Here is a 26,229-nt window from a genome sequence, read left to right as displayed (position 1 = left end):
TCAAACCTTTGAATTATAAAATTGGGCCCATAATTCACAGCTTATTATTTATTTTACATATGGACCTAAGAGGTGTCCCATCACTCTTAAAGAAATAATTTTGAAGTTTATTTTTACAGTATACAAAGAAATTATATTTAGGGGTTAAAAGCAAATATCACAGTATTAAGACAAAATGAACCATCGAAAGCTGGGAAACAGCATATACCACTGACTTCTATCATTAACCAGCTATGTTCTAGTTGGTTTATAACATTACACAGCAAATATTTGAACATTTTTGTATTGATCAAGAAAGTTAAAAATATTTTACAATAAAATATGTACAAATAAATTAGATACAGCATAGATTATCATTTTATGTGGATTGTTCTAAACATAATATCTTTATTATAAAGACAATAATTTACAAGAACACTATTATGCATGTGCATGTATATATAGATACACACAAAAAAAACCATGTATATTTTAATTAAATGGGTATTTTACTGTGTGATATATTCAAGATATATTTTAAAAATAAAACTCTGTGCATAGGTCTAACACCTAATTAGCATAAATAGTTTACTATAACAAGATAAAAGACTTCAATGTAACATCTTGTATCAATTGCAAAAAGATAAGAGTATCTCACATAGCTTAAAAATGAAGCAGCTATATTGAAAAAAGATTTGAAATGTTTTCGTTCATAATGTATCAAGAGATTTTATAATTTTCTGGTTAGAGCAATAAAAGTTACAAGTATAAAAGGGAGTGATCAGCGTCTCGCATGTTAACACTAGATGGCCTCTGTTCTGCTTTTTTTACGCTAATACTTTCTGGTTTATAAAGTTTACCTTGGTCAACTGACCAAATTTCAGGTGCTGAGTCCTCACCCATACAGACATCTGATAAGGTTTCTATTTTGGACCAATTATGGTCTTTTTTGGTAGTAAGATCTATTAAGAAACTTCTCCAGTGAGCATTCCGGTCATGGATCTAGGGGGGAAAAAAACAAAGATTATAGAGGAAAGAAAAGTTTCTGAATAATAATTTTAAACAATCGAAGATTTTACTTTCATTAACCATGTTCGAAATGGAATAGGGTTGATTTTAACATTCCAATGCTGCACTGGGATGAGCGAAGGGATTAGCTAGGCTCTGAAATGTGAGAATGATTCTACATTACTAACTCTGTTCCAGGTCCACTGCTATGACACAGTGGACCTGGAACTAGACTTGACCAAAGGAAACTGGGAAAGTCCTGATTTCCTCCCCAAAGAGGTCACTTCAAGGACCCAAAAGGCATTCTAGCGATCTTGCTCGCAGTCCAATTTATCACCTGGAGCTGTGTGTCCTATCAAAACTCTGAGAATGAGTCTGAAGTTTCAAGAAATGGTAAGATACTGTATCTTGTAACTACAGTATGCGGGCTAAGCCACTTTCCACAGCATTTGTGATCAGAGCCCTGCAACCTGACCTAATCCCAACGGAACCTGATTACAAGGGCTGGGTCTGAATCAGGTGGGAAAACAATCAGATGGTCTATGGCTGGGGTGGGCTCCCCTCCTCCTGCCTGTGGCAGCTGTGCCCCCTGCTCCTGCCGGCCACTGCCACCTCGCTGCGCTGTGTGTGCTACAGTCACAGAGAGAGTGTGCCAGAGTGGCAGTGACTCATTTCATAGAACACACAGCACAGTGGAGGGAAGCAGCCATGCAGCACACGCAGCTGCCACTGTGCCAGCCCCGCAGGCAGGAGGTGATGGAGACGCTGACTCAGGTTCGCAGGAAGGATTGGGGTCAGTTTGGATCTCAGGCTCGGGTTGGGTGGGCTTGGGTCTGGTTCAGGTCCAGGTTGGGCCTAAAAATTAGGCCCGAGCAGACCTCTACTTGTGATTTTTTTAAAAAAACAACCCAGCTATAGCAGCATCCTCTTTACATTAGCTACGTTCTTGTCTTTCCTCATGTTTCATTTCCTGTATGATCAGACTTTGCGGTTTAAAAATAACTGGATATAACTGGATTTTAAGACCAGTTTGGCTGACAGGCCTGGGAATTGGTACATCATCTGGGAATTAGCGTTTCTCTTCCTCAATCTAACAGCTCCAGAAATACATCTTTATATTGCAAACTCATTGGGGCAGGGACTTTGTACAGTACCTATCACAACAGGGTTCTGGTGCATGACTGTGGCACCTAGGTGCTACAACTCTATAAATAATAGGTCTGTCAATTAATCGCAGTTAACTCAAGCAATTAACGCAAATCATTTCCTCTGGAATGGTGGTTGAAGCATGAAGGGGCATACGAACATTTAGCATATCTGGCATGTAAATACCTTGCAATGCCAGCTGCAGGATTGCCATGCAAACATCTGTTCTCACTTTCAGGTGCCATTGTAAATAAGAAGTGGGCAGCATTATCTCCCGTAAATGTAAACAAACTTGTTCGTCTTAGCAACTGGGTGAACAAGAAGTAGGACTGAATGGACTTGTAGGCGCTAAACCTTTACATTGTTTTGGTTTTGAGTGTAGTTATGTAACAAAAAAAATTATCTATTTGTAAGTTACAAGAAATACTATTTCTTTTATCTTTTTTACAGTGCAAATATTTGTAATAAAAATAATAATATAAAGTGAGCACTGTACACTTTGTATTGTGTGTTGTAGTTGAAATCAATATATTTGAAAATGTAGAACATCCAAAATATTTATAACACATTTAAATTGGTATTGAATTATTGTTTAACAATGCAATTAAAACTGCAATAAATCTCAACTTTTTTTTAAATCTTGCAATTAACTGTGATTATTTTTTGTAATCGTTTGATAACCCTAATAAATAATATTAAAAGCCTGATGTAATTGTAAATCAGCACCCTAATCCTCCCCCTCATCCCAACAGAATTTATTTTTCTTAAGGAATCAAAACTGAAGCATCAACTCTAATCCCTAATAAATTAAAAAAAAAAAATCAGCTGCAGAAATGTAGCTCCCCGCCCCTTCACCCCTAATTAAACCTCTGTATCGCAGTTTAATTGCTACAAAGGCAAAAGAGAGGCAACGTACCGATACGTGTCTCCGTAAGGTGGACATGTCTGTGAAGGTTCTCTCACAAGCCCTGCACTTGTATGGTTTTTCACCGGTGTGAATACGCTGGTGACGCCTGAGAGCTCCTTGCTGAGTAAATGTTTTTCCGCACTGTTCGCAAAAATATGGACGCGTCTCTGCAAATGAACAAAACCCAAAACCGCTGAACATCAGTCCTTTTGGGCCTGATCCTGCAAGCGCATCGGTACATGCTTCACTTTACTTATGAGAGTAACAGGACTATTTATGTGAGCAATGCTGGATTAAAGCACTTGCACAACAGCCCTGGTTCCCACAATCACGTGAATATTTCTAGCCCCACTGGTTGTGAAGAAAAGCTTGAAAATGTGACCAAGTGAAATTGATCCAGCAGGGTCTGCCTGTGGAGGTGCAACATCCAACAGAACCAGGGAGGTAGCTACCCGGCCCAATCCTCCCTACCAAAGCAGATCAGGCCCTTCTTCTGGGGAATGCTACCCTGCTACTGGCTCCTGCCACCAGCCCACCCTCTGCTAAGGTGATGGCCACGGAGAATGGGCATTTGTGGGGGGTGTCCAGGGCTCTGGATTGCTTTAATCAGGCTCTGCAAATAATTAAAGTTAAGAATGTGCATAAGTGTTTGCAGAACAAAGGTCTTTGAGAAATAATTTCCAAACAATGAGTCAAACTGCATTTGGCCCAATGTAACTAACTATCGTACGTTGTATCAAGGAGGCAATGCAGGGTATATTTTTAATTTTTTAAATACTGTATGAATTATTTTTCCTTTACAAAAAATATGAGTAAGTATGAACCCTGGCTCCAAATCACTCCCCCCTCACTATACTTATGTAGCCCATCAAAAAGATTGTTGAGTTAAAGGCTAACATCACTTTTGCGTACAATTTCAGATCCAAACTTCCATCGGTATCTACTCATCTGTTGCCAAAAATAACATCTGTTTTCTTTGTTACCTGCATGAACATTACTGTGTTGGGCTAGCGAGGCTCTCAGTCCAAACGTTTTCCCACAAACATCACATTTATAGGGCTTAGCTCCCATGTGGCATCGCTTATGGCATTTTAAGTATTCATTGGTGGCAAAATGTTTTCCACACACATCACATTTAAAGAGACGCTCTCCTGTAAAAAAACAAAAAAACAAAAGACATTCTGAATTCTCTTACCAGTTACTTCCATAACCTCTTCCTGGCCAAGTCCAATGTTTTGTTGTTTTTTGTCCATGCTTATCCTCCTTCTCCCTTTGACACATTTGATCAGTCCCTTCTCCTGGACTATCATTAACCTTTTGATTTCCATGAGTCTGTGCTCTCTTGGTTTTCAACTGGCTTCCCATCCAGCATGCTTTGTTGGCATGTCTCAGGGCTCTGACTCCTTTTTTCCCTCTTCACTGTATCCGTATATGAGTTCATTAAGAAAATAAGAACGGCCGTACTGGGTCAGACCAATGGCCCATCTAGCCCAGTATCCTGTCTTCCGACAGTGGCCAATGCCAAGTGCTTCAGAGGGAATGAACAGAACAGGGGAATCATTGAGTGATCCATCCCATTGTCCATGCCCAGCTCCTGGCAAACAGAAGCTAGGGACACCATCCCTGCCCATTCTGTCTAATAGCCCTTGATGGACCTATCTTCCATGAATTTATCTAATTCTTTTTTGAACCCTGTTATGATTTTGGCCTTCATAACATCCCCTGACAAAGAGTTCCATAGGTTGACTGAGTGTTGTGTGAAGAAATTCTTCCCTTTGTTTGTTTTAAACTTGCTGCCTATTAATTTCATTGTGTGACCCCTAGGTCTTGCCTTATGCAAAGGAGAAAGTAACATTTCCTTGTTCACTTTTTCCACACCAGTCAAGATTTCATAGGCCTCTGCCACATCCCCCTTAGTTGTCTCTTTTCCAAACTGAAAAATCCCACTCTTTTCAATCTCTTCTCATATGGAAGTTGTTCCATACCCCTAATCATTTTTGCTGTCCTTCTCTGTACCTTTTCCAATTCCAATATATCTTTTTTGAGATGGGGCGACCAGATCTGCATGCAGTATTCAAGGTGTGGGCATACCATGGATTTAAATAGATGATATTTTCTGTCTTATTATCTATCGCTTTTCTAATGGTTCCTAACATTCTGTTGGCTTTTTTTACTTCATTGCACATTGAGTGAATATTTTCAGAGAACTATCCACAATGACTCCAAGATCTCTTTCTTGAGAGGTAACAGCTAATTTAGATCCCATCATTTTGTATGTACAGTAGAACCTCAGAGTTATGAGCACCTTGGGAATGGAGTTTGTTCGTAACGCTGAACAAAATGTTATGGTTCTATCAAAAGTTTACAACTGAACATTGACTTAATGAAGCTTTGAAACTTTATTATGCAGAAGAAAAATGCTTTTAACCATCTTAATTTAAACGAAACAAGCACAGAAACAGTTTCCTTACCTTGCCAAATCTTTTTTTTTTGGAAACTCCCTTTTTTTTTTTAAGTTTACATTTATCACAGTACTGTATTGTATTTGTTTATCTGTGTCTGATGCTGCTGCAGTACTTCTGGTTCCAAATGAGGTGTGTGGTTGACTGGTCAGTTTGTAACTCTGGTGTTCGTAACTCTGAGGCTCTACTGTATAGTTGGCATTATGTTTTCTAGTATGCATTACTTGGCAGATGAAATTCAGTGTTGATAAATGTAATTTTGTTGCCCAGTCACCCAGTTTTGTGAGATCCCTTTGCAACTCTTCGCGGTGTGCTTTGGACTTAACTATTTACTCACTTGGCCTCTGCTGCCTTTTCTATGCAGATGACTCCCAAAATCCATCTCTCTATCCCAATCTTTCTCTTCGGTCTTGCATCTCAGACAGGCTTTCTGATGTCTGCCTATCCAGGTACCCAAATGGCCCTCATCATCTGAGTACCTCCTGTGAGTTAAAAATATAATGTGCAATTCTCTGCCCCCACCTATTCCCTGCTGCCGAGAGGGAATTTGGATGATTTATTTTCTACTGAGATGTCCTGCAGACAACTTGTATTCAATCTGACCAAATAAAGGGGTGAGAATGGTACAGGGGGAGGCCCACGGTATTTAATTCCTACCTGTATGTGTCCTCTTGTGACCATTTAGTTTGCCTTTGTCAGCAAAGCAAGCTCCGCAGTCCTCACAAATATATGGCTTTTCTCCTGTATGAGACCTACAGGCAGTGAAACACAGAGAGATACTGAGAAAACACAGCTAGACAGGCAGTGCCTAATTTGTAATGAAAGAGGTGTCAGGGCACGAGCAATTTTTTTCCCTTTCATAACTGAGGTGCTAGGGCTATGAACCCCCAAGCTTAGATGTGATAGGGCTCAGTCCTGGCAAGCCCCAGCACAAATTAAGCACTAAATAAATAAATAAATAAGTCAGTGGGGTTTAAAATAGCATTTCCTCTTGAAATTAATTTCCTGTACTGTGGATGTTACGGTCCTGGAGAGTTTACCTAGATTTTCTATGTGGGAGTTGGCATAAATGTGCTCAGCTCAGCAAGGAAATTAAAGGTTTGCATGCATATTACATCAAAGGTGCATGCAGACCCCAAGATGTAATGTTGCAATGAATGACCCTATCTGATACTTTGGATTTTGCATGAATGGGGGGGGGTGGGGTGGGAGGAGAGCCTAGAGAATTCTTGGCAAAGACATTTATACTTCTCAGATTGAGTAAATCAGTGTAGCTTCATTAATCTGAAGGAGCTCGGCTGACTCACACCAGCTCAGGATCATTCTCTTACAATGCCTTAAAGAGGAGCATGCAAGATTTTCCTCTGGCTGTTCCTTTCTTTTTCTTCCTTCGTGCCTCAACAGCAGCATCAGTCCTAAAGCTCTGTGGCCAAAAGGACTGACAGTCCAACTATATTGTCCTATACTGGCTGCTAGACGATACACCAGAGTGATGAACCCAATATCCTACTCCTCTGAGAAGCTCCTGATACTGATAAACTCCTTGTGTGAGTATATGTATGCTCTTGCTGTGATCCAGCCAGGAACTGATAAAGCCAGGGGTTATTTCAAATAAAAGGGCTGCTTGCCCAGCTTAGCAGGTGAATGAGGCAAAGAAGAGAGAACAACAGTGAGTGCAGACAGACAAGAGCAGGTGACCTGACGAAGAGCTCTGTGTGGCTTGAAAGCTTTTCTCTCACCCCCACAGAAGCTGGTCCAGTAAAATATTGCCTCATCCACCTGACTTTCTAATATCCTGAGGCCAACATGTATGTAGTGTAATTGTAGACAACATGTGGTTCCTAGACATTTACACAAATTTATGACTTTATTTTATCATCAAGACTGTATTTGTCTTTGGAAGGAAAAAAACCTCAAGTGTAGCAGGTATCGATGACCTCACTATTTATAAGTGTGACAAACATACTGGAGCAGATACTCCATTGGTGTAAACTGGCACCACTCCACTGAAGAAAGACTTAGTCCCATCAATCTCAATTTAAATACTGGCTTTTCAAAAATTCTACTTTAGTTTTAGTTATCTTGGGCCTCATTGATGGGTCTGCTATTTCCAAACAGCGGAGAAGAGCCAGAACTCACAAAAGACTGGCGGCTGCTGCTTTGGTGGTGGTGATGACAATGTGGATGTGTTTTCTTTCCTTAGGCTAGCAGCAGATCTCTCCAGGCTTCTACAGTGTGTCCTGGGCTACCATTCTCAACGTCTATAAATCACACAAACTGATTTGCACCAGCTGTGAGGTAGGGCAGTGCTATTGTCCCCATTTTCAGGTAGGGAACTGAGGCACAGAGAGATTAAATGACATGCCCAAGGTCACATACAAAGTCTGACAGAGAAGGGGATTGAATCTGGGTCTCCTAAATCTGAGACCAGTACCCTAACCACTGGGTAATCCTTCCTCTCTTGCCATTTTTTACATTAGCTGAGGATCTGGCTCAGTCTTATTTGGAAGGAATCACTCTTTGCTTGCCTATGTATGAATGGTACTGCTATGTTTTAAGTCTTTCCCAAAGGTAAGGTAGTGACCTGGAGTAGACAAACAACTTTACATAAACTTGGTTAATCATTGATATTACAGGCCAACATAAATCCCAGCATTCCTCTGTTACATGGATACTGCAGAAAAACGACTGGGGGAAGTAGGTCGTCCAAGGGAAGGAGTGCCGAGGCAGGGTGCATGCAGGGTTCAGGAACGGGAGAAACGGGACTGTAGGCTGACCTGGTGTGGATCTTAAGCTGTGACGGCTGTGCAAATTTTGAATGACAAATGCTACATTCGTAGGGTTTTTCCCCTGTGTGTGTCCGCATGTGAAACACCAATGCAGTTCGAGAGCTCAGAATCTTCCCACAGACCGAACACAGTGGGCGCTTCACTCTCCCTTCATGCTTCCGCATATAATGCGTCCTCACGTCTCTCTTTCTTTTAAACGTAGCATTGCAGAGGGTGCAGGCAAATTGCCTTTCTTCAGTATGGACACACGCTCTGTGCTCTTTCCAGCTGTTGTAGCTAGCAAATGACTTGCTACAGATATCACACTGATAGACTTTACCGGGCAAGGACTGATGGACATCTTTGCAGTGATCCACATATTTTTTCCGAGATACAAACTGCTCATCACATTTATCGCATGTTATAACATAGGCAGACTTCTTAGTTACCCGGGCCTTATTTACCTTCTTTATTTTAAAGTCTTCACCTGATTCATTTTCTTCAGCATCTTTATCATTAGAGGAATCATCGTCGTCATCTGTACTAACATCCTCGTTATCTTTACCACCATCTGCTTCAGAATAAACTGCATCGTAATCTCCCTCCTCTTCCCCCTTCACATCTGTTTCTTCTTCATCCTCATCCCTGTCTTCATTTTCATCTTCTCTGTTAGCTTCGGATTCATCGTATTGCCCCTTCCTTTCTTCCCCTTCACTGCTGCAATCCACTTGTGCATTAGATGAGCTCCCTGGTTCTTCCTCGTAGTCCATGGCTTCTTTGCTCCTGGCAGCTTTTCGCAACGCAGTATCTGATGCCCCATCCCATCTTTCTTTGCTAATATCTGTTTCACAGTATGTTGCATCTGGTCTATCTGCAGGTGGAACTACCATCCAGTATACTGGCATAAGCTTCCTGTCTTGCCCAGATTCATGTATTTTTCTGTTAAAAACAGAACACAACCATAGTAGAGTTAAACACCTGGTTTTATATGCATGCACACTGAAGAAATCAGGTTTCTCATATTCATTTTAATGTTGCCTTTCACAAACTAGTAGAACATCTAGAACAAGAGAGCAGGGAAATATTGCAGAAAGGTGAGACCAGATAATTAACGATAACTGAAGTGTCTTATGCAAGTTATTCTGTAGAAGCATTACTTAAACTGTTGGGTATCCTTGCTTTCACAGCTAGCAATGGCTATTACACTGTCGGCCTGGCAGAAGTTTAAAACCAGTAGGTCCTCAGGAAAGGACCCCCTCTAAAGCGAACTTGTGTGTTACCTAATTAATATCATGAGAGATTGTAAATGCAGTCTAACAAATGGGTTCTTACAAATACAACTTGAGAACCTCTTGCTTTACTTTTAATTAAATTAAGAATACAAAATGGCATACTTTTAAATATCTACTGCATCTTACCCTTAGCACCTCCTTAAAGAAGCACATAATATTTGACCCTGTAACACTGTGTGATTCTTAAACAACAAAACTGATATTTTGCTTTAATTGAAAGGTTAAGAATTTCATTGTAGGCCATATATGATTTCCCCATAATGCAAAGGCACTATTCAGCTCTAAGATACATGGAAGAAATTCCCAATGTTTTCACACGGGACATGTGCATGGGTAGGTGGATAAGAAGGCAGAACTGGGATTCATCACTTCACTGTAATCTTGAGTTCCCTGTTACAATACAGTGACTATGGAAAGATATGTAGTGTTTGGTTTTTAAACAAGTTAGAAATGTCATTGAATGGGCAAATTTTATGCAACCACATGCCTGCTTTGTGCATGAAATTAGACAAAGCAAATCTGCTGACTGTTTGTGCAGATAGTCGATTATGGTAATCTGTCTTTTTAATAGAGTTACTACAGTACTTAACACAAGAGAATCCCAATACTTAACTAGAACCCTTAGGCACTATCGTAATACAAACAAACAAGACCATAACACAAACATTTTCTTATAAAAAATACTAGCAGGTTGCAACATCTCTGTTTGAATAAACTGCAGCACCAACAGTTTTCTTATTAATTTAGGGCCAGATAAAGATACACTTATCTCAGTGTTCATAAGGGTATCAACATCTGTCTCAAAGAGACTGTGCAGGATTACCTATTTATGTTTGAACTGTTAATAACCACAAATTTAAAACAAATTGTCTGGGAGATTTCTGCATAGGATCGATCTGCTTTCCCTCTACATGTGACAATAAGATAACAAAGAAAATGGAACAGAGAGCCACACTGCATTGTTTTGAAAGATTACAGTTTGTGTGCTGGGCACACGAACGACTGATACTGTGTAACTGCAAATGCTTTAAGAGTCTGGAATTATCTGCTCATCCTGCTATTGTGGATTTCCCTCCTACTGTACTACTTCATTTATTTTTCTACTTCTATCTGTTCAGTCTGCATTTTCCTAAAATTTAGCCTCACTCAACCCTCCTCTTTGAGCTCATTGTCTATACTATACAGAACCTAATTCTTTTCGTCAATCACACTTCTCTCCCTGAGTACCTCTTGTTTCTTTCTCATTATACACATCAGTGTCACACAAAAGTCTTTGCATGCAGATTTTCTTTAGAAACAGACGGATGGTATCTTTTTATATATGGAATCTCCTGAGGGATTCTTTAAAGCATCAGTGTTATCGATTTATTAAATGCATTAATAAAATTTAAGAAATAATTATATATATAGGGATAAAACTATTCTCTGTAGTTGCATTAGCTAGGAGAAAGTTAAAGGGGCCAATAATCCTCGTGCTTGAGTGGAAGCATGGACTTGTGGAGAAGGTGCTGGATTTGACTCAGAAGATCTGGGTTCAATTCCTAGATCTACTACAGGCTTCCTGTGCCATCATGGGCAATTTCCTAGTTCCCGGTGGGGAAAATAATATAGCAGGGTGGATTTGATTTAAATCACTAGTCAGGAAGACTCGATTTAATCATGGCTGTCTACATAAAAGTGCATTCTTGTTGGTTGTTATAACCTTAATACATATTCTTCACAACTCAGAGACAGATGTAGGTTTCATTTTTAGAAGGTATACACTACGCATTTTTGAAGTGATTTATTTTGAAAAAATTTCAGATTAGTTTTACAGCTTGTCAAGGTTCCTCCCCCACTCTGAACTTTAGGGTACAGACGTGGGGACCTGCATGGACACTTCTACGCTTAATTACTAGCTTAGATCTGGTAACACTGCCATCATCCAGAAATTTCAGTGTCTGGATCACTTTCCCCCCAAAACCTTCCCCTCCCTGGGCAACCTTGAGAGGCTTTTTCACCAAGTTCCTGGTGAACACTGATCCAACCCGTTGGATCTTAACACAAGGAGAATTTAACCATCCCCCTCTCCCTTCCCCCACCAATTCCTGGGGAGTCCAGATCCAATCCCCTTGGATCTTAATACAAGGAAAAAATCAATCAGGTTCTTAAAAAGAAAGCTTTTAATTAAAGAAAGAAAGGTAAAAATTATCTCTGTAAAATCAGGATGGAAAATACTTTACAGGGTAATCAGATTTATATAGCCCAGAGGAACCCCCTCTAGCCTTAGGTTCAAAGTTACAGCAAACAGAGGTAAAATCCTCTCAGCAAAAAGGAACATTTACAAGTTGAGAAAACAAAAATAAGACTAACACGCCTTGCCTGGCTATTACAAGTTTGAAACATGAGACACTGATTCAGAAAGATTTGGAGAGCCTGGATTGATGTCTGGTCCCTCTTAGTCCCAAGAGCGAACAACCCCCAAACAAAGAGCACAAACAAAAAGACTTCCCTCCACCAAGATTTGAAAGTATCTTGTCCCCTTATTGGTCCTCTGGTCAGGTGTCAGCCAGGTTTACTGAGCTTCTTAACCCTTTACAGGTAAAAGAGACATTAACCCTTAACTATTTATGACACAGCTATATCAGAAAATGAATGTTTGGTTATTTCATTTACCAAAGGTAATTGAAGCAGATATTTATGAAGTCATGGGGAGGTGAACTATCTCCAATTCAACAGGCTAATCATCAGACCAGTTTCCTACCTGGAGGCTACTCTATGCCAGCTGCCTGTGGCTCCAATATGGGTTATGGCAGTCAGATAATGGGAGTATAGGGATATACCCCCTATACATCCACAGGGGGCACGGTGAAGTAGGAGCCATTACAATGGCATGGTCTCAACAAAGGATTCCTCCATACTGGAGCCATCCTCTTATTGGCAACTATTACAGTTTTAGGGCTGCTTTGAGTTGACTCCAACACAGCAGATCTGGGCCCATGATTTCAACTGTACAGGACTCAGGAGGAGAGAAAAATAAAAACTTATATATTTAAATACCTCTCATATGACCTAACATTTCTTCTCCATATTTAATAGTGCCAATATCTCAGGACCTCCCAAAACATGTACGTCACTTATTTGACTTGGCCTTTTCCACGGCTGGGGAAGCAGAGGACTCCAGAGGAAGCCAGAAAAGAGGATAAAGGTATGAGGGTCATAACAGGAGGACTGAATCGCTGAAAAAGTCTGAAGAGGGTCCTGGAATTAGTTCAGGACTCAGGAGGGCTGTAACAGCTGAAAGTCAGGAATTTTGTCCTGAGCCAATGGGAATTCTATATTTATGCTGTCATAAAAATCAAATTCTGTCTCTGTTTGCAGATCTGGAGACTCCTGTGAAATGTTACTGATTCGTTTCTAGTCAGTCAGTGCGGAAAAGGCCTGTGTGAATGCCCACACTACCTAGACACAGCCGGCAGGGCACAGGATCAAATAAAAATAGATTTGTGATCACCCTGTTAGCTGGGTCTTGTTCATTTTTAACACATCACAGTTCTCCCAGGCTCATGTTTAAAACCCAAAGGCTGAGACATTCAAAGCCACTATAAGGGGATTTTGCTGCACAACCCCCAATAATTTCAATGCATTTAAATCCCCTGCATGGCTTTGAAAACGTCAGCTCAGCACTGTTGCAGCCTTCCAAGGGCCCAAAGAACCTAGCTCTGAAGCGATCAGGATCTTGAAAATACCCCTCTCTCAATGCCCAGACACACACACGCACACAAAATGCTGTACCTTACATGGGTATTGTAAGCAGACCTCTGAGCAAAGCTGGCTGGGCAGCGTTCACACTTATAAGGTTTCTCTCCAGTGTGGGTTCGAATGTGAACTGTCAGGCCGCATTTGGAGCTGATAACCTTGTTGCAGTATGGACACGCCTGGGGATTCCTTTTCTTTTCATGCACCCTCCGGATATGGTCATTTATATCCTTCCGGCGCTTGAACCTCTTCTCACAAAACACGCAGGGGAAGCGTCGCTCGTCATTGTGAACCGTGAGGCGGTGCTGCCTGAGGTTCTGGCGATTCGAGAAGAGCTGGTCGCACATATTGCAGCTGTGTTTGAGGACTATGTTGATGTCGTGCTCCAGCTCCATGTGTGACTGATAGTGTTTGATGAAATGGAATGACTGGTTACACTTCTCACACGTGTACATTTTTGGCAAGACTTTTGATACGTTGCGAGGTGATTTCCTACGTTCGGTTTTACTGGGGAGCTCAGAAATTGAACTATTTTCATCCTCCTCCTGGCCAGGAAGCACGCTTTTAATCCCTGTGCAGGTTTCCTTTGAGTCTGACCAGTTTAGGGCACAATGGCTTGTCTTATTTTCCTCTGGGTTGACTGTATCCATGCTAATCATCTCACCGGTCTCTATTTTGTTCCGTTTGTCTGACTTTACCATCCCAGCTTTTGACTCTGGAAGATCTGTCCCACCTTTACTGGGATTTGCAGGTTGTCCATCAAAAATCTCGTAGTCTGGTAGTAATTTTCTGCATTCCTGGCTGTCCCAAAATTTTCTCTTCATGGATGTCACCCCAATTTGGGAAGAATCATTCACTTCATTGTCTTCTGCTTGCTGGACATGAGCCCACTGGGACCCACCATTTTCACATATCTGACCTTTCAAATGGACACTCAAATCTAAGGCGTTTCTACCCTCTGCCTTCATTTCTTCACAAATGTCAAGCAAATCCTTGCACTCGAGTCTCTCGGCTACCTCCTTCATCCGATGCAACTTTTCTGCGTCAATCTCTACTTCTGCAGTGTAGACAAATTCCAGAAAGGAAGTAAATTCTTCTGTATAAATGTCCTGTAGAGTCACAGTGCAATTCTTAGCATCCAACATCTCACTGTGAAGAAAAAGCCCTTTAAAGTAATTGCTGGAAGCAGCCAAGACAGCCTTATGAACCAGAAACTCCTCCTGGATCCCTAGGTGCTCAGTATGAACTGTCACATCACAGAGGTGACCAAACTGATAGAGCGAATGCAGCGCACTCAGAAGGTTTGAAGCAGCAACTTTGGATTTCATTAGAATTTTCTTCTTCTCCATCCTGCCAGAAAAAAAACCAAGAGAGTCCATTAGAGCACATCTCATCCACCTGCACCAATCATCTTCACATTCATCTTAACTGCAAAGTAGGCCATCACGCTTACTCACACTAGTCATTGAGAGACTCATTGGCATTATCCCTATTTCACAGATGGACAAACTGAGGCACAGAGAGAAGTAATTTGCCAAAGGTCACCTAGCAGGCCAGTGGCAAGTTGGGAACTGAGTCCCAATCCAGTGTTCTACCCAGTAGGCCACACTACCTGCATGACAGCAACAGATGGTTAAATCTTTGTTGAGCAGAGAGTCTAACGGGTTTTTAATGAGCATACCCAGGCTTGTAGATTAATGGTGCAAGTTTGTGAGGTTCTATTGTTTGCAACACTTAAATTGTATGGATGTTACTTACAGAAATATATAGAACATGGAAGGAAATAGACACACAGATCTGGTTTAAAATTTTGGAAATGTTGACAGTATTTTGGCCAAAAAAAATATTGAGAACTTCTTGCTGGTTTTCTTTCAGCCTAAAGCGACTGAAATTTTGTGATGAAAAATTTCAAACGTTTTTCACAAAAAAATTCTGCATTTTGCCAACTATCTCTAGGCACGTCTAAATATTACAATAAGACAGAAGCTTGATGGCTCTGTGGCTTTTCTGCCTCTAGATGCACAAGACACTAACACTGCATCTTAAACTACGAACCCTGAGGGGCAAAGACAGTCTTTTTGTGTGTGTTTGTACAGGTCCCAGCACAATGGTGTCATGATACTGATTTGGGCCTTTGGAAGACACCATAAATGTTTACTAATATCATACAAATGCATCAATTATAGTACTGGATATCATTATTACTCTGGAATAAATTATTGATCTAATAAGTTATGTCAATTCCACTAGCCCCATATGACCTGATTAGTACTCCTCACCCTGAAGAGTTTTATTCATAGGAAGTTATAGACACCCACCTACTGGTGCCCAGTCTGAGAGGTGTGATAAGATGGGGTTCTCCGATCTTTGAGGCAGATTTAGATATAGGTCCAGACGGCTCATGCCAAGTCATTTCAAAACTAAATGATGAAAATACGAAAACAGTCACTACATTACCTAGGACATTAGTAAGGGATTCGTAGCTAGGAACTGATTTTGATCACTATATTATCCATTTAGTATCTCCAAGGTATATCCCATAGCTTTGAACAACTCTGGTAGCACACAGTAATGTCCCAATTCTGATATACTTACTCACACTGAGCCGTGCTGTACTCCACTACTAGTGCCAATGCAGTCATTAGGACTATTCCTGGAGTAAGGAACTGTTCAGTGTAAGTAAGGGTTTCAGAATCTACCCCGAAACTGGCAAACCTTTGTGTATGAACCAAAATATCTATAGAGTGGGTAGTTACTCACTATTCCTCATAACCTTTAGCCTACTATGGTATGCTGAGATTCAATATAATTTATGGAGTAAATTAAACTGCTCCAGTTTGTTTGGCATATCTTCCCTTATAGTGCTAGGAAAACAATGGCTTTAGGTTGCTGTCTCGTGACAGGTACAGGTCTTCCCCTTGCTACAAGTCCTACCCATACAGAGTAGATAGACTCCAAATTCTTTACCCGGGTACATTTTAGTTAGTCCAGGGGATCTTAGTACTATAATGTAGTACGGTGATGTTAAACACCCAGCTGGAGGGCCTGATCTAACCTATTGGATGTACTTATGTGGCTTTAGAGTAAGTTTCTAGCCCTCCTGGATATAAAATTAACCTCCCAAATGCAAAACAATTGGAAATCAGTGATGCACTGCTGTCTGCCTGAGTCTGCAGACAGCCTGAAACAACGACTTGGAGGTGTGAACTCCTTTTCTCCAATTCATCTCATAGTGATGTTAACTTGAGAGCATAACAGCGACACATTAAATAGTTAATGGTTCATAATCACTGATAATTTTATCGTATGATATGGGGAAAAGGGTGGAAGTGAAAGCCAATAGGAAGGAACCGGCTTTTGCTGTAGGGAAGGATACGCAGAAAAAAGACAGGAGGGAAAAACAAGAGGGAAAAGTTGAGAGAAAGAAAAAAAGAGAGAGAAGGAAAAGAAGCAAGGCAGATACAGTGGGTGTCCTAAGAGTAAGTTCGTTTTCACACTGAGCAATTGATGAACGTGGCTTTAATAAGAATAAACTAAAAATTTAGTTACTAAATCAAGGCCTGATTCCACCCTTGATCTTTGTGGGGATCTTCCACTGACAGCACTGGGAGATCCACTGCAGATTGAGGGCAGTATGGAATCCTAAATGAATGCCCCAACCATAACTAAAAGGTATTTGGCCCACTCCAAAACTGAGTTTGACAGTCCTGGTCTAGTAGAAGATTAAAAAGTCTTATTATTTAGTGTGCATTTACCTGAACCGTATAACTTATTTACAAATAAATTTTAGAACCTAGAGAGGAGCACTAGGCCAAAGCAAATAGCTGGAGTGGCTCTCTTGTTTGTTGGCTCCGTTTTACAGGATGCAAAAGGTAGGTGGTGCAGTTACTTTAACCTTGATGCTGGAGTATTTGCTTCTCAGCCCAGTAGTAACAATTTACATGAAGTTTTACTTTTGTTCTTTATGTGAATTACGTTTGACATGACATGAAGTACATTACTAGTGTATATAAAATGTGCAAATAAGAGGGCAAACTTGCCTTCAACATACTGTCCCATGATGCATAACCATCGATATACACCATAATGAATGGCTTTGAATAACGAGCTTAATAAGATCACTTGTTGCAGTAGCAATATTCTCAAAGCTAATCCAATAAAAACAGCAATAATTAAAACACATTTTAAATCTGCAAGGCATAAATAATTCATGATTTGTGACTTCTAAAATAATGTTAATGCACTGTACGTATTTCCTGGCTGCTATGTATTCCAGGATTTCTTAGCAACTCGTGACCAACTATATTTTTCCAGGGAACACATTTTTAAGGATGGGATAGGATTTTATTCAGGATTTCTGTTAGAAAGACAATGATAATAAGCAACCTGGAATACTTCCGAACACTCCATGCCATTAATTTTGATTTAATTTAGGGCTCAACCCTGCTAGCACTTATGTATGAGTAACTTTACTCATGTGAACAGTCCCATCAAAATCAATGGAATTACAGCTGCTGGGAAAGCTACAAGCTGTGCATGTCTGTAGGACTGGATCCTTATTCATTAACCTGATTTGAAACAGAAGAAATATGCTACTCCATACCAGTGAATTTTAAAGAAGGTTTATTTAGAGAAGAGGGAAGCAAAATACCTTTGTTAAAGGAAAGTACTTTTCAGAAGAGTAAAAAGATGTGCGTGTATATTGGAATATGTCACCCAAGGCAGACATTGACCCATTTGTTAGCTTAATCTTAGTCCTACCAGCACAAGATTGTTCATACACAGATTTCTAGAAATGTTCAGTAAACAACACAGCAAAAGGCACAAGCTAACACACTAAAAATAGCCGTGTGGACACTGTTGCTCGGGCTCTCAAACCCACCCGACTTCCTAGGCTGGAGAGCCCGACCTCCAGCCTGAGCCGCAATATCCACACTAGCTCAAGCCCTGCTAGCAGCTACCTGGCCTGGGAGGTTTGCTCCCAGCTGCCATGCAGATGTACCCCATAGGTCCGAGAACAGCTGGATGTGGCAGGCTGAAGAGTCACTCAGGGATGTTGCTTTACTCAGTTGGCTCCTGCTCTTGCCATTCCAGACTATGAGCCAATGAATGGTGGTGCTGTATGCACCAACCTCTCCCCTGCACACCTTGCCTATCTTGTGTATGTCCCAGTGCTCAGGCTGCCTGACCACAGTCTCTCAGTGATGACTGCGCCACTGATCACTGGGAGGGGCCATGTTTCGGCTGCAGGGCTCCGAGATAGGAGGGGAGCGCTGACCAGAGATGCTGCTGTAGATACAACCACAATAATTACACATGCTGCATTCTGAACTGAACACAGTGTTGCAGCCACAGAACCACATTGTGAATGTATACATTAATTCACCCTTCAGCAGTGCAACAGATGTATTGCCATAGATTATCTTAGCACTAAGAGGCTAATGGAGAAGTTATAAATGGACGATTAACTAACATAGGGGGGACACACTCTGGACTTGGATGACTAGGACTTTTGGATAAGGGAATTTGCATTAATACTATGCTGAAAAGCCAATACCAAGGGGCGGCAGGTCTGGGTCTTCGGCGGCAATTTGGCAGTGGGTCCCTCAGTCCCTCTCAGAGTGAAGGACCCACCGCTGAATTGCCACCGAAGAGTGGAGCGGCACGATCGCGCTGCTGAGATTTTGGGGTTTCTATTTTTGGGGTTTTTTTGCTGCTTGGGGCAGCAGAAAACCTGGAGCCGGCCCTGCTGAAAAGGACCATTAAAGTACAGCTAGAAGGCCTTGATCCTACAGACACTTAAGCAATTGATTAAGTATATTTGCCTGAAGGGTCCGATTGAGTTTACATGTGTAAAATTGGGCACATGCGTAAGTGCATGCAGAATTGGGGCTCTGATTAGTAGAATAAAAACAAATGCATGATCTTTCACACAAACTTTAAAAAGAAAAAAAAACAACAACAAATGCACCTCCCTTCCATAATTTTTGGGCCATCACAGTTTTGGACTGTAAAACTTGGACCATTTAGGGAAAATATATTTTACTGAAAAACGGTTGATTTGTCTGGGTCTTGTTAAAAGGCAACTTTAAGAGCAAAAGTAGAGGCAGTAAAATTAAACTGCTTTAAAATGTATCCCATATGGGGGTGACTCCCTCCAAAAGTATGAAACGTGGCAGGCCTGCACATCTAATTGATGACAGCAGCATTATAAAGGGACACTGTCCTCTGGCAAAACAAATAAATCAGAGTTCTATCTGAAAGCTTTGTGCTCATTCAAGTTACAAGTCATATCCTAAAATGACTAATTAAAAGAGATTAGAGAAAAACGTTATTTGCCTCCCTTTTCTCAGTCCGCTTACTTTGCACACTACAGCAGTTTAGTCAGTCTGTTTCACTGTTTTCCCTACAAGTCAACGTCAGGCTTTAAAAAAGAAGGTACCATACTGAAATACTCTTACTCTCCATTGTTTAAAGGTGCTGGTGTAACACAGACAGGAATTTTAAAAATTAGTTCCCGATCCTGCAAATTATTAAGCATGTGCTTAATTTTCAGTATGTGACCAGTGCCACTGAAGTCAATGGGACTATTCATATGCATCACATGAAGCATGTGCTTGCAGGATCGGGGCACAAGCCAGTACAGTGTGAGGAGTCACAAGCATGGCAGGGACTGGGACAGCAACCCTAACACTATTAAACCCACAGAGTGCTCAACCTCAGGTTGCCACATGTACTAGTTTTAACTGAGCAAAGATGTGTAGCTGAGGGCAGGTGCCGGCGATGACATGTGGCTAGTACAGCAGCAATTTGAGCTACAATGGCAGGGGCCGTCAGCAGAGCAGGGCTTAGTTAGAGGGGGCCAGGGAGCTAACGGGAGTGGGGCAACTATCATGCAAACCCTTCAGCACAGGATTCAGTTGTGGGAGGCAGGACGGTAGCAGCCAGTGTGTTACCCAAGTCTTACCCTTCCGCACAGGGATTAGCTGTAGGGGACAGGGTCCCCGAGCAAGCCCCCAGCCTCACCCATCAGCCCAGTGTCTGTCTACAGGAGGAGCAGGCAGGATATATAGCTATAGGAGCAGCCCCCAACCTTACCCATTAGCACAGGTAAGGGGCAGGCCAGGTATAGCTACAAGGGCAGCCCTAGCCAAATTACCCATCAGCCCAGTGTCTGTCTATAGGGGCCAGGCAGGATATATAGCTATAGGAGCAGCTCCAGCCATATTATCCAATGGCACAATGGCTGTCTATCATGGCTGGTCAGGATATAGCTATGGGGTTGGGCAGGGTATAGATACAGGGGCAGTCCCCAGTCTTTACTAATCAGCACCGTTTCTGCCTTCAGGAGTTGGGCAGTGTATACCTATACAGGTCCGCAAAGCTATGGGATAGACAGGATTTAACTATATGGGTTATAGAGCTATAGGGGCTGCAGAGCTACGGGGCGGGCAGAGCATAGCTATAGGGGGCTGTGCTGCTATGGGGTGGGAAGAGCATAACTATAGCGGCTGTAGTGCTATAGGAGTGGGGAGGGTGTAGTTATAGGGGCTGTAGTGCTATGGGGTGGGCAGGGTGTAGCTATAGGGGCTGGCAGAGTGTAGCTATAGGGGCTGTACAGCTATGGGGCGGGCAGGGTATAGCTACAGGGGCTGTAGTGCTATAGGGGCAGGCAAGGTGTAGTTATAGGGTCTGTAGTGCTATGGGGGCTGTAGTGCTATGGGGCAGGCAGGGTGTAGTTATAGGGGCTGTAGTGCTATAGGGGTGGGGAGGGTGTAGTTATAGGAGCTGTAGTGCTATAGGGGGTTGGGTGGGAGTAACTATAGGGGCTGTACTGCTATAGGGGCAGACAGGATGTGGCTATAGGGGCTGTAGTGCTATGGGGCAGGCAGGATGTAGCTATAGGGGCCGCAGTGCTATAGGGGCGGGGAGGGTGTTGCTATAGGGGCCGTAGTGCTATAAGGGTTGACAGGGCGTAGCTATAGGGGCCGTAGTGCTATAGGGGCGGGGAGGGTGTCGCTATAGGGGCCGTAGTGCTATAGGGGTGGGGAGGGTGCCGCTATAGGGGCCGTAATGCTATAAGGGTTGGCAGGGTGTAGCTATAGGGGCCGTAGTGCTATAGGGGCGGGAGGGTGTCGCTATAGGGGCCGTAATGCTATAAGGGTTGGCAGGGTGTCGCTATAGGGGCCGTAGTGCTATGGGGCGGGGAGGGTGTCGCTATAGGGGCCGTAGTGCTATAGGGCCTGTAGTGCTATAGGGGAGGACAGGGTGACGCTGTAGGGGCCGTAGTGCTATAGGGGCGGGGAGGATGTCGCTATAGGGGCGGGAAGGGTGTCGCTATAGGGGCCGTAGTGCTATAGGGGCGGGGAGGGTGTCGCTATAGGGGCCGTAGTGCTATAAGTGTTGGCAGGGTGTAGCTATAGGGGCCGTAGTGCTATAGGGGCGGGGAGGGTGTCGCTATAGGGGCCGTAGTGCTATAAGTGTTGGCAGGGTGTAGCTATAGGGGCCGTAGTGCTATAGGGGCGGGGAGGGTGCCGCTATAGGGGCCGTAGTGCTATAGGGGCGGGGAGGGTGTCGCTATAGGCTACAGGGGGGGGAGCCATGGGGCAGCCCAGCCTTACCCTGCCAGGCGGAGCGCGCTGCTCTCGCGCAGTCTCATGGGGCTCGGCTCCTGCCCGCGCTGCGCTGCCCTCCGCACCGCCGGACTCAGCAGCGCAGGTCTCTCCCCCTCTGCCCGCGCGATGGTACAGCCCGGGGGACCGCGCGCCGAGCGCTCCGCCTCCCGCCACGGCCACCATAGCTGCGCCGCGGGGGCCGCTCCACCGACGCTGCCGCGGGCCTGCTGCCCAAACGCAAGATGGCCGCCCAGTGCACATCAGAAGCGTCACCCCGCCCTCCACGGCCATCTTGGGTGTGGGCAGCAAAGCTATCCCCGCAGGGAGCTGCCGGGCGCTACTTGTCGGCCATCTTGAGTATGGGCAGCGAGACCCCTTTCCCTCAGAAGGACCCCAACGAGTCGGCCATCTTGGATGAGGGCACAGAACAGCAGCCCCTGTGTGGGCTGGGGGTGGGCCGTAAAAGGCTGCAATTGCCAGGAGCCCCTCCAGCCCCCAGCCCTCCACCCCTCCCTGCCATGGGGACCCCCCCACAGCTCTGCCCTCCCTGCATTGGGTCAGGCCCCCCAGCATGAGATTGGCTTAACTCCCCCTCCCCCCAACTCCCCCACAGCATCCACACAAGGCTCATGGCCGGGAGTCCTGTCTATGGGGCTGCAGCCCGTGGGGCTGGACGTGAACTAGCCCCCACAGTTTGGTGGTGTTCGCAACCCGTCTGCCCTCGGTGACACGGAAACAAACAGACTTAAGCCCCATCCCCACCTTCCTCCCCCCAGTGCGTTAGGTGACTTACAGACAGCCCCATTCAGCATCAGCGCCCAGAAAGCTGCTCCCCCTCACGGCCCCTGGGCCAGGGCCCCTCACCTCCCCCGACTCCTGGGCAGGGAGGTGCCCAGCCAACCGCCTTCCGCGCCCTCTCCCATGCAGGCTCGTGTTGCAATGCAGCACGGTGACCAGTGCTCACATAGGCCCTTTATTGATGTTAGTGGGATCAACAGGAATACATGACCTTACATTTTTACAAAGAATCTCAGGGTCCAACCCAATGGCCTCATAGCATCATCACTTTCTGCCAGCTGAAGGATAACTTACTTGTGTCCTTAGGAAGGATTATTCTTTCGTGCCTCTTATCACTGACACTGCACCTTTACAAAATGAAAATGTGTAACCCCTGTCTGTGCAATACTTCACCCACCTTGTCTCTCTGTGCCTCTAGGAGTATCTGACTAGGGTTGACAACCCTCCAGGATTGCCCTGGAGTCTCCAGGAAGTAAAGATTAGTCTTTAATTAAAGATTATGTCATGTGATGAAACCTGCAGGAATATGTCCAGCCAAAATTGGCAAGCTATAGCTGACTGTGAATTCTAGGAAAGCTTAGATGAAGTTACATATAGTGCAAGTGAGTACAGAAAGCACTTGCTTACAAAAAAGAAGCATCTTTATTCTGCTAACTTACCTGATTGAAACCCCCATGCTTTCAGTTCCTAACGGAGGCTGTTTTGTTTTTCTGGGCTAGAGGCATGTAGCAACAGCAGATATTGACTTCTTGCATGCATTTAAAATGCTGTTGAGTTAGAATAATAGAAAATTAGGGTTGGAAGAGATCTCAGGAGGTCATCCAACCCCCTGCTCAAAGCAGGACCAACCCCAACTAAATCATCCCAGCCAGGGCTTTGTCAAGCCAGGCCATAAAAATCTCTAAGGGTGGAGATTCCGCCAACTCCCTAGGTAACTCAGCTAGAGTAAAACTGCAAGCAGCAGGAGGAAGTTCTTGCTTTTCATCAACCCCTCACATCAGAGCCCTCGCTCCAGCAGTGCAGAGGCTAAAGGTGTCTAAGAGCTTCACAGCAGGAGAAACTCTGATATGCACAGGTGATGCATCTGCAGGGGTTTTGACAGTGACTGTACATTAAAAAAACAATGAGGAGTCCGGTGGGACCTTAAAGACTAACTAACAGATTTATTTGGGCATAAGCTTTCATGGGTAAAAACCCTCACTTCTTCAGATGCATGGAGTGAAAATTACAGATACAGGCATAAATATACTGGCACATGAAGAGAAGGGAGTTACCTTACAAGTGGAGAACCAGTGTTGACAAGGCCAATTCAGTCAGGGTGGATGTGGTCCACTCCCAATAATTGATGAGCAGGTGTCAATACCAAAAGAGGGAAAATTGCTTTTGTAGTGAGCCAGCCACTCCCAGTCCCTAGTCAAGCCCAAATTAATGGTGTTAAATTTGAAAATGAATTGTAGATCTGCAGTTTCTCTTTGAAGTCTGTTTTTGAAGGGTTTTTTTTTTTTGTTGAAGTATGGTTACTTTTAAATCTGTTATAGGGCTTGGCTACACTTACAAATTTGCAGCGCTGCAGCAGGGTGTGAAAACACACCCTCTCCAGCGCTGCAAATTGCGGCGCTGCAAAGCGCCAGTGTGGTCAAAGCCCCAGCGCTGGGAGCGTGGCTCCCAGCGCTGTCCGTTATTCCCCACAGGGAGGTGGAGTACAGACAGCGCTGGGAGAGCTCTCTCCCAGCGCTGGGGCTTTGACTACACTTAGCGCTTCAAAGCGCTGCCGCGGCAGCGCTTTGAAGTGCTAAGTGTAGCCACAGCCATAGAATGTCCAGGGAGATTGAAGTGTTCTCCTACTGGCTTTTGTATGTTACCATTCCTGATGTCTGATTTGTGTCCATTTATTCTTTTATGTAGAGACTGTCCACTTTGGCCAATGTACATGGCAGAGTTGTGCACATGCGAAAGTGATGTACCCTGCTGGTATTAATAACGATGAATGAGTATCACTAGCCCCTTGCATTATACAAAGGTTGACTGCAAAATGAGATTTTCACTATGCACAGAAAGTAGGGCTTTACCGGTGATTGTTTTTTAAAGTCTGGATAAACTTGTGTATGTGTATATTTGACAGCCATGTAATACATTATAGCCTCAATACACTTTTTAAACTCACTTCACATAATAAATGACAGCTTACAACATGAATGTTTAAATGACAGCTTTGCTCACTGGGACAGAAATTGTTACTTACCTTCATTCTCTCCCCATCCCCATTGTCCATCCCCTGCCTGGCTGGTAACATTAGGGTTACCAGATGTTCTGATTTTATAGGGACAGTCTCGATTTTGGGGGCTTTTTCTTATATAGGCTCCTATTACCCCCACCCCCTCTCCTGATTTTTCACACTTGCCCTCTGGTCACCCTAGGTAACAGTCACCTCTGCCTTGCTGAGACAAGAGCTTGTAGCTCAGTGGCTCTGCTCCTCACTTGGCTGGAATGATCTGTGTTGAGCAATATGAAGCTCTTCATTTCTCTTTAGGGACTCAGCGTGCTGTCAGCTCCGGCTTAAAGCAAGAGCTATAAACTAAACCCATGTGTCCTGAATAGGAATGCAAAGTATTAGGCCTCCAGGCTAGTCCCAGAAAAGTCTGAGCAATGCTATATATCCCAGAGACAATTATCATGCAACCCCCACAACCGAACTCAACTGATTTGAGATGTACAGGTTCAAGACAGCAGCCAGGTTCTCAGCTAATGTGCCCTTGATTTCAATGAAGAGGTTAGTTGTTAGCTCTGATTCCAGTTGAACAATACAGATTTACACCAAATGCAAATCTGGCCCTTCATTAATTAAATAGCAGTTAGCCAAAAATGGGCCGGATCCTCAGCTGCTGTAAATCAACACGGTTCCACCGAAGTCTGACATCAGTGGAGCGACACTGGCCTAAATGTATGTATTTAGGTTTATAGAGCTGCTATCTGAAGCTGCAGGTGCTTATCAAATTTCATTTAGAATTACCACACACTCAATACTGTTTCAATGCAGAGACCATGCAGAGCCTATACAAAGTAACAATGTAGTATGAGTAATGTTGATCACTTTTAGAAACCAGTTCATGTAAAATGTTATTTACAGTCAATACTCAAAATATATTTCTGTTATCTGTTTTAATACAAAGTCTGTAAACATTTAAAAGATGGCAGAAAAAAACCCTAATGTTTATATAAGGGAGGAAATTAGCAGGGGGTTGAAAACTGATTTGGATACTATTAGAACTGGTGGTCTGAATCTCAAACTGAATCTGGCCATTTCTGAAGTTGGAAGAGTTTTGTTTGTTACGTTCACTTTCTGATTCAGGCAAAGACTTAAGCGCTCGCTTCACTTTACACACTGTGGGCAGTCCTGTTTTATCTCTCTAAGGGTACATCACTTTTGCATATGAGAGCCTGCTAACACCCCTGTGGGGTAGGGCAGAGGTATTCTCTCCATTTTACAAATGGGGAATGGAGCCACACAGAGACCAA

General features: G+C 43.4%; 1 protein-coding gene across 2 annotated transcripts; it reads right to left on the bottom strand.

The window, feature by feature from the left end:
• Positions 1–22,143, bottom strand: LOC120402080 (GDNF-inducible zinc finger protein 1-like). 2 transcript variants are annotated; one of them, XM_039532461.1, is made up of 8 exons: positions 21,922–22,143; positions 15,619–15,720; positions 13,337–14,650; positions 8,280–9,209; positions 6,160–6,254; positions 4,024–4,191; positions 3,050–3,207; positions 1–981 (listed from the first exon to the last, which is right to left on the bottom strand). In XM_039532461.1, the coding sequence occupies exons 1-8, from the start codon at positions 21,957–21,959 to the stop codon at positions 739–741; spliced, it is 3,048 nt and encodes a 1,015-aa protein (XP_039388395.1). In that variant the 5' UTR covers positions 21,960–22,143; the 3' UTR covers positions 1–738. The 2 variants fall into 2 exon arrangements, with proteins under 2 accessions (XP_039388395.1, XP_039388396.1); XM_039532462.1 differs by lacking the exon at positions 15,619–15,720.
• Between the last annotated feature and the right edge of the window lie 4,086 nt (positions 22,144–26,229).

This window comes from Mauremys reevesii, linkage group 3, assembly GCF_016161935.1.
Source record: "Mauremys reevesii isolate NIE-2019 linkage group 3, ASM1616193v1, whole genome shotgun sequence".
Taxonomy (NCBI): Eukaryota; Metazoa; Chordata; order Testudines; family Geoemydidae; genus Mauremys; species Mauremys reevesii.
Note: the sequence above shows the minus strand (reverse complement) of the source record. Positions and strands in the feature narration are given on the sequence as shown.

What these genes read in the sequence shown, in the direction of transcription:
- LOC120402080 (XM_039532461.1), bottom strand. Translation starts at nt 21,959, where the DNA reads ATGAGACTGCGCGAGAGCAGCGCGCTCCGCCTGGCAGG. An exon ending in AGCGCGCTCCGCCTGGCAGG is followed by an intron (nt 15,721 to 21,921) that starts GTAAGGCTGGGC and finishes TTCATCATTTAG; the next exon opens with TTTTGAAATGACTTGGCATG. An exon ending in ACACAGTAATGTTCATGCAG is followed by an intron (nt 3,208 to 4,023) that starts GTAACAAAGAAA and finishes GTTCATTTGCAG; the next exon opens with AGACGCGTCCATATTTTTGC.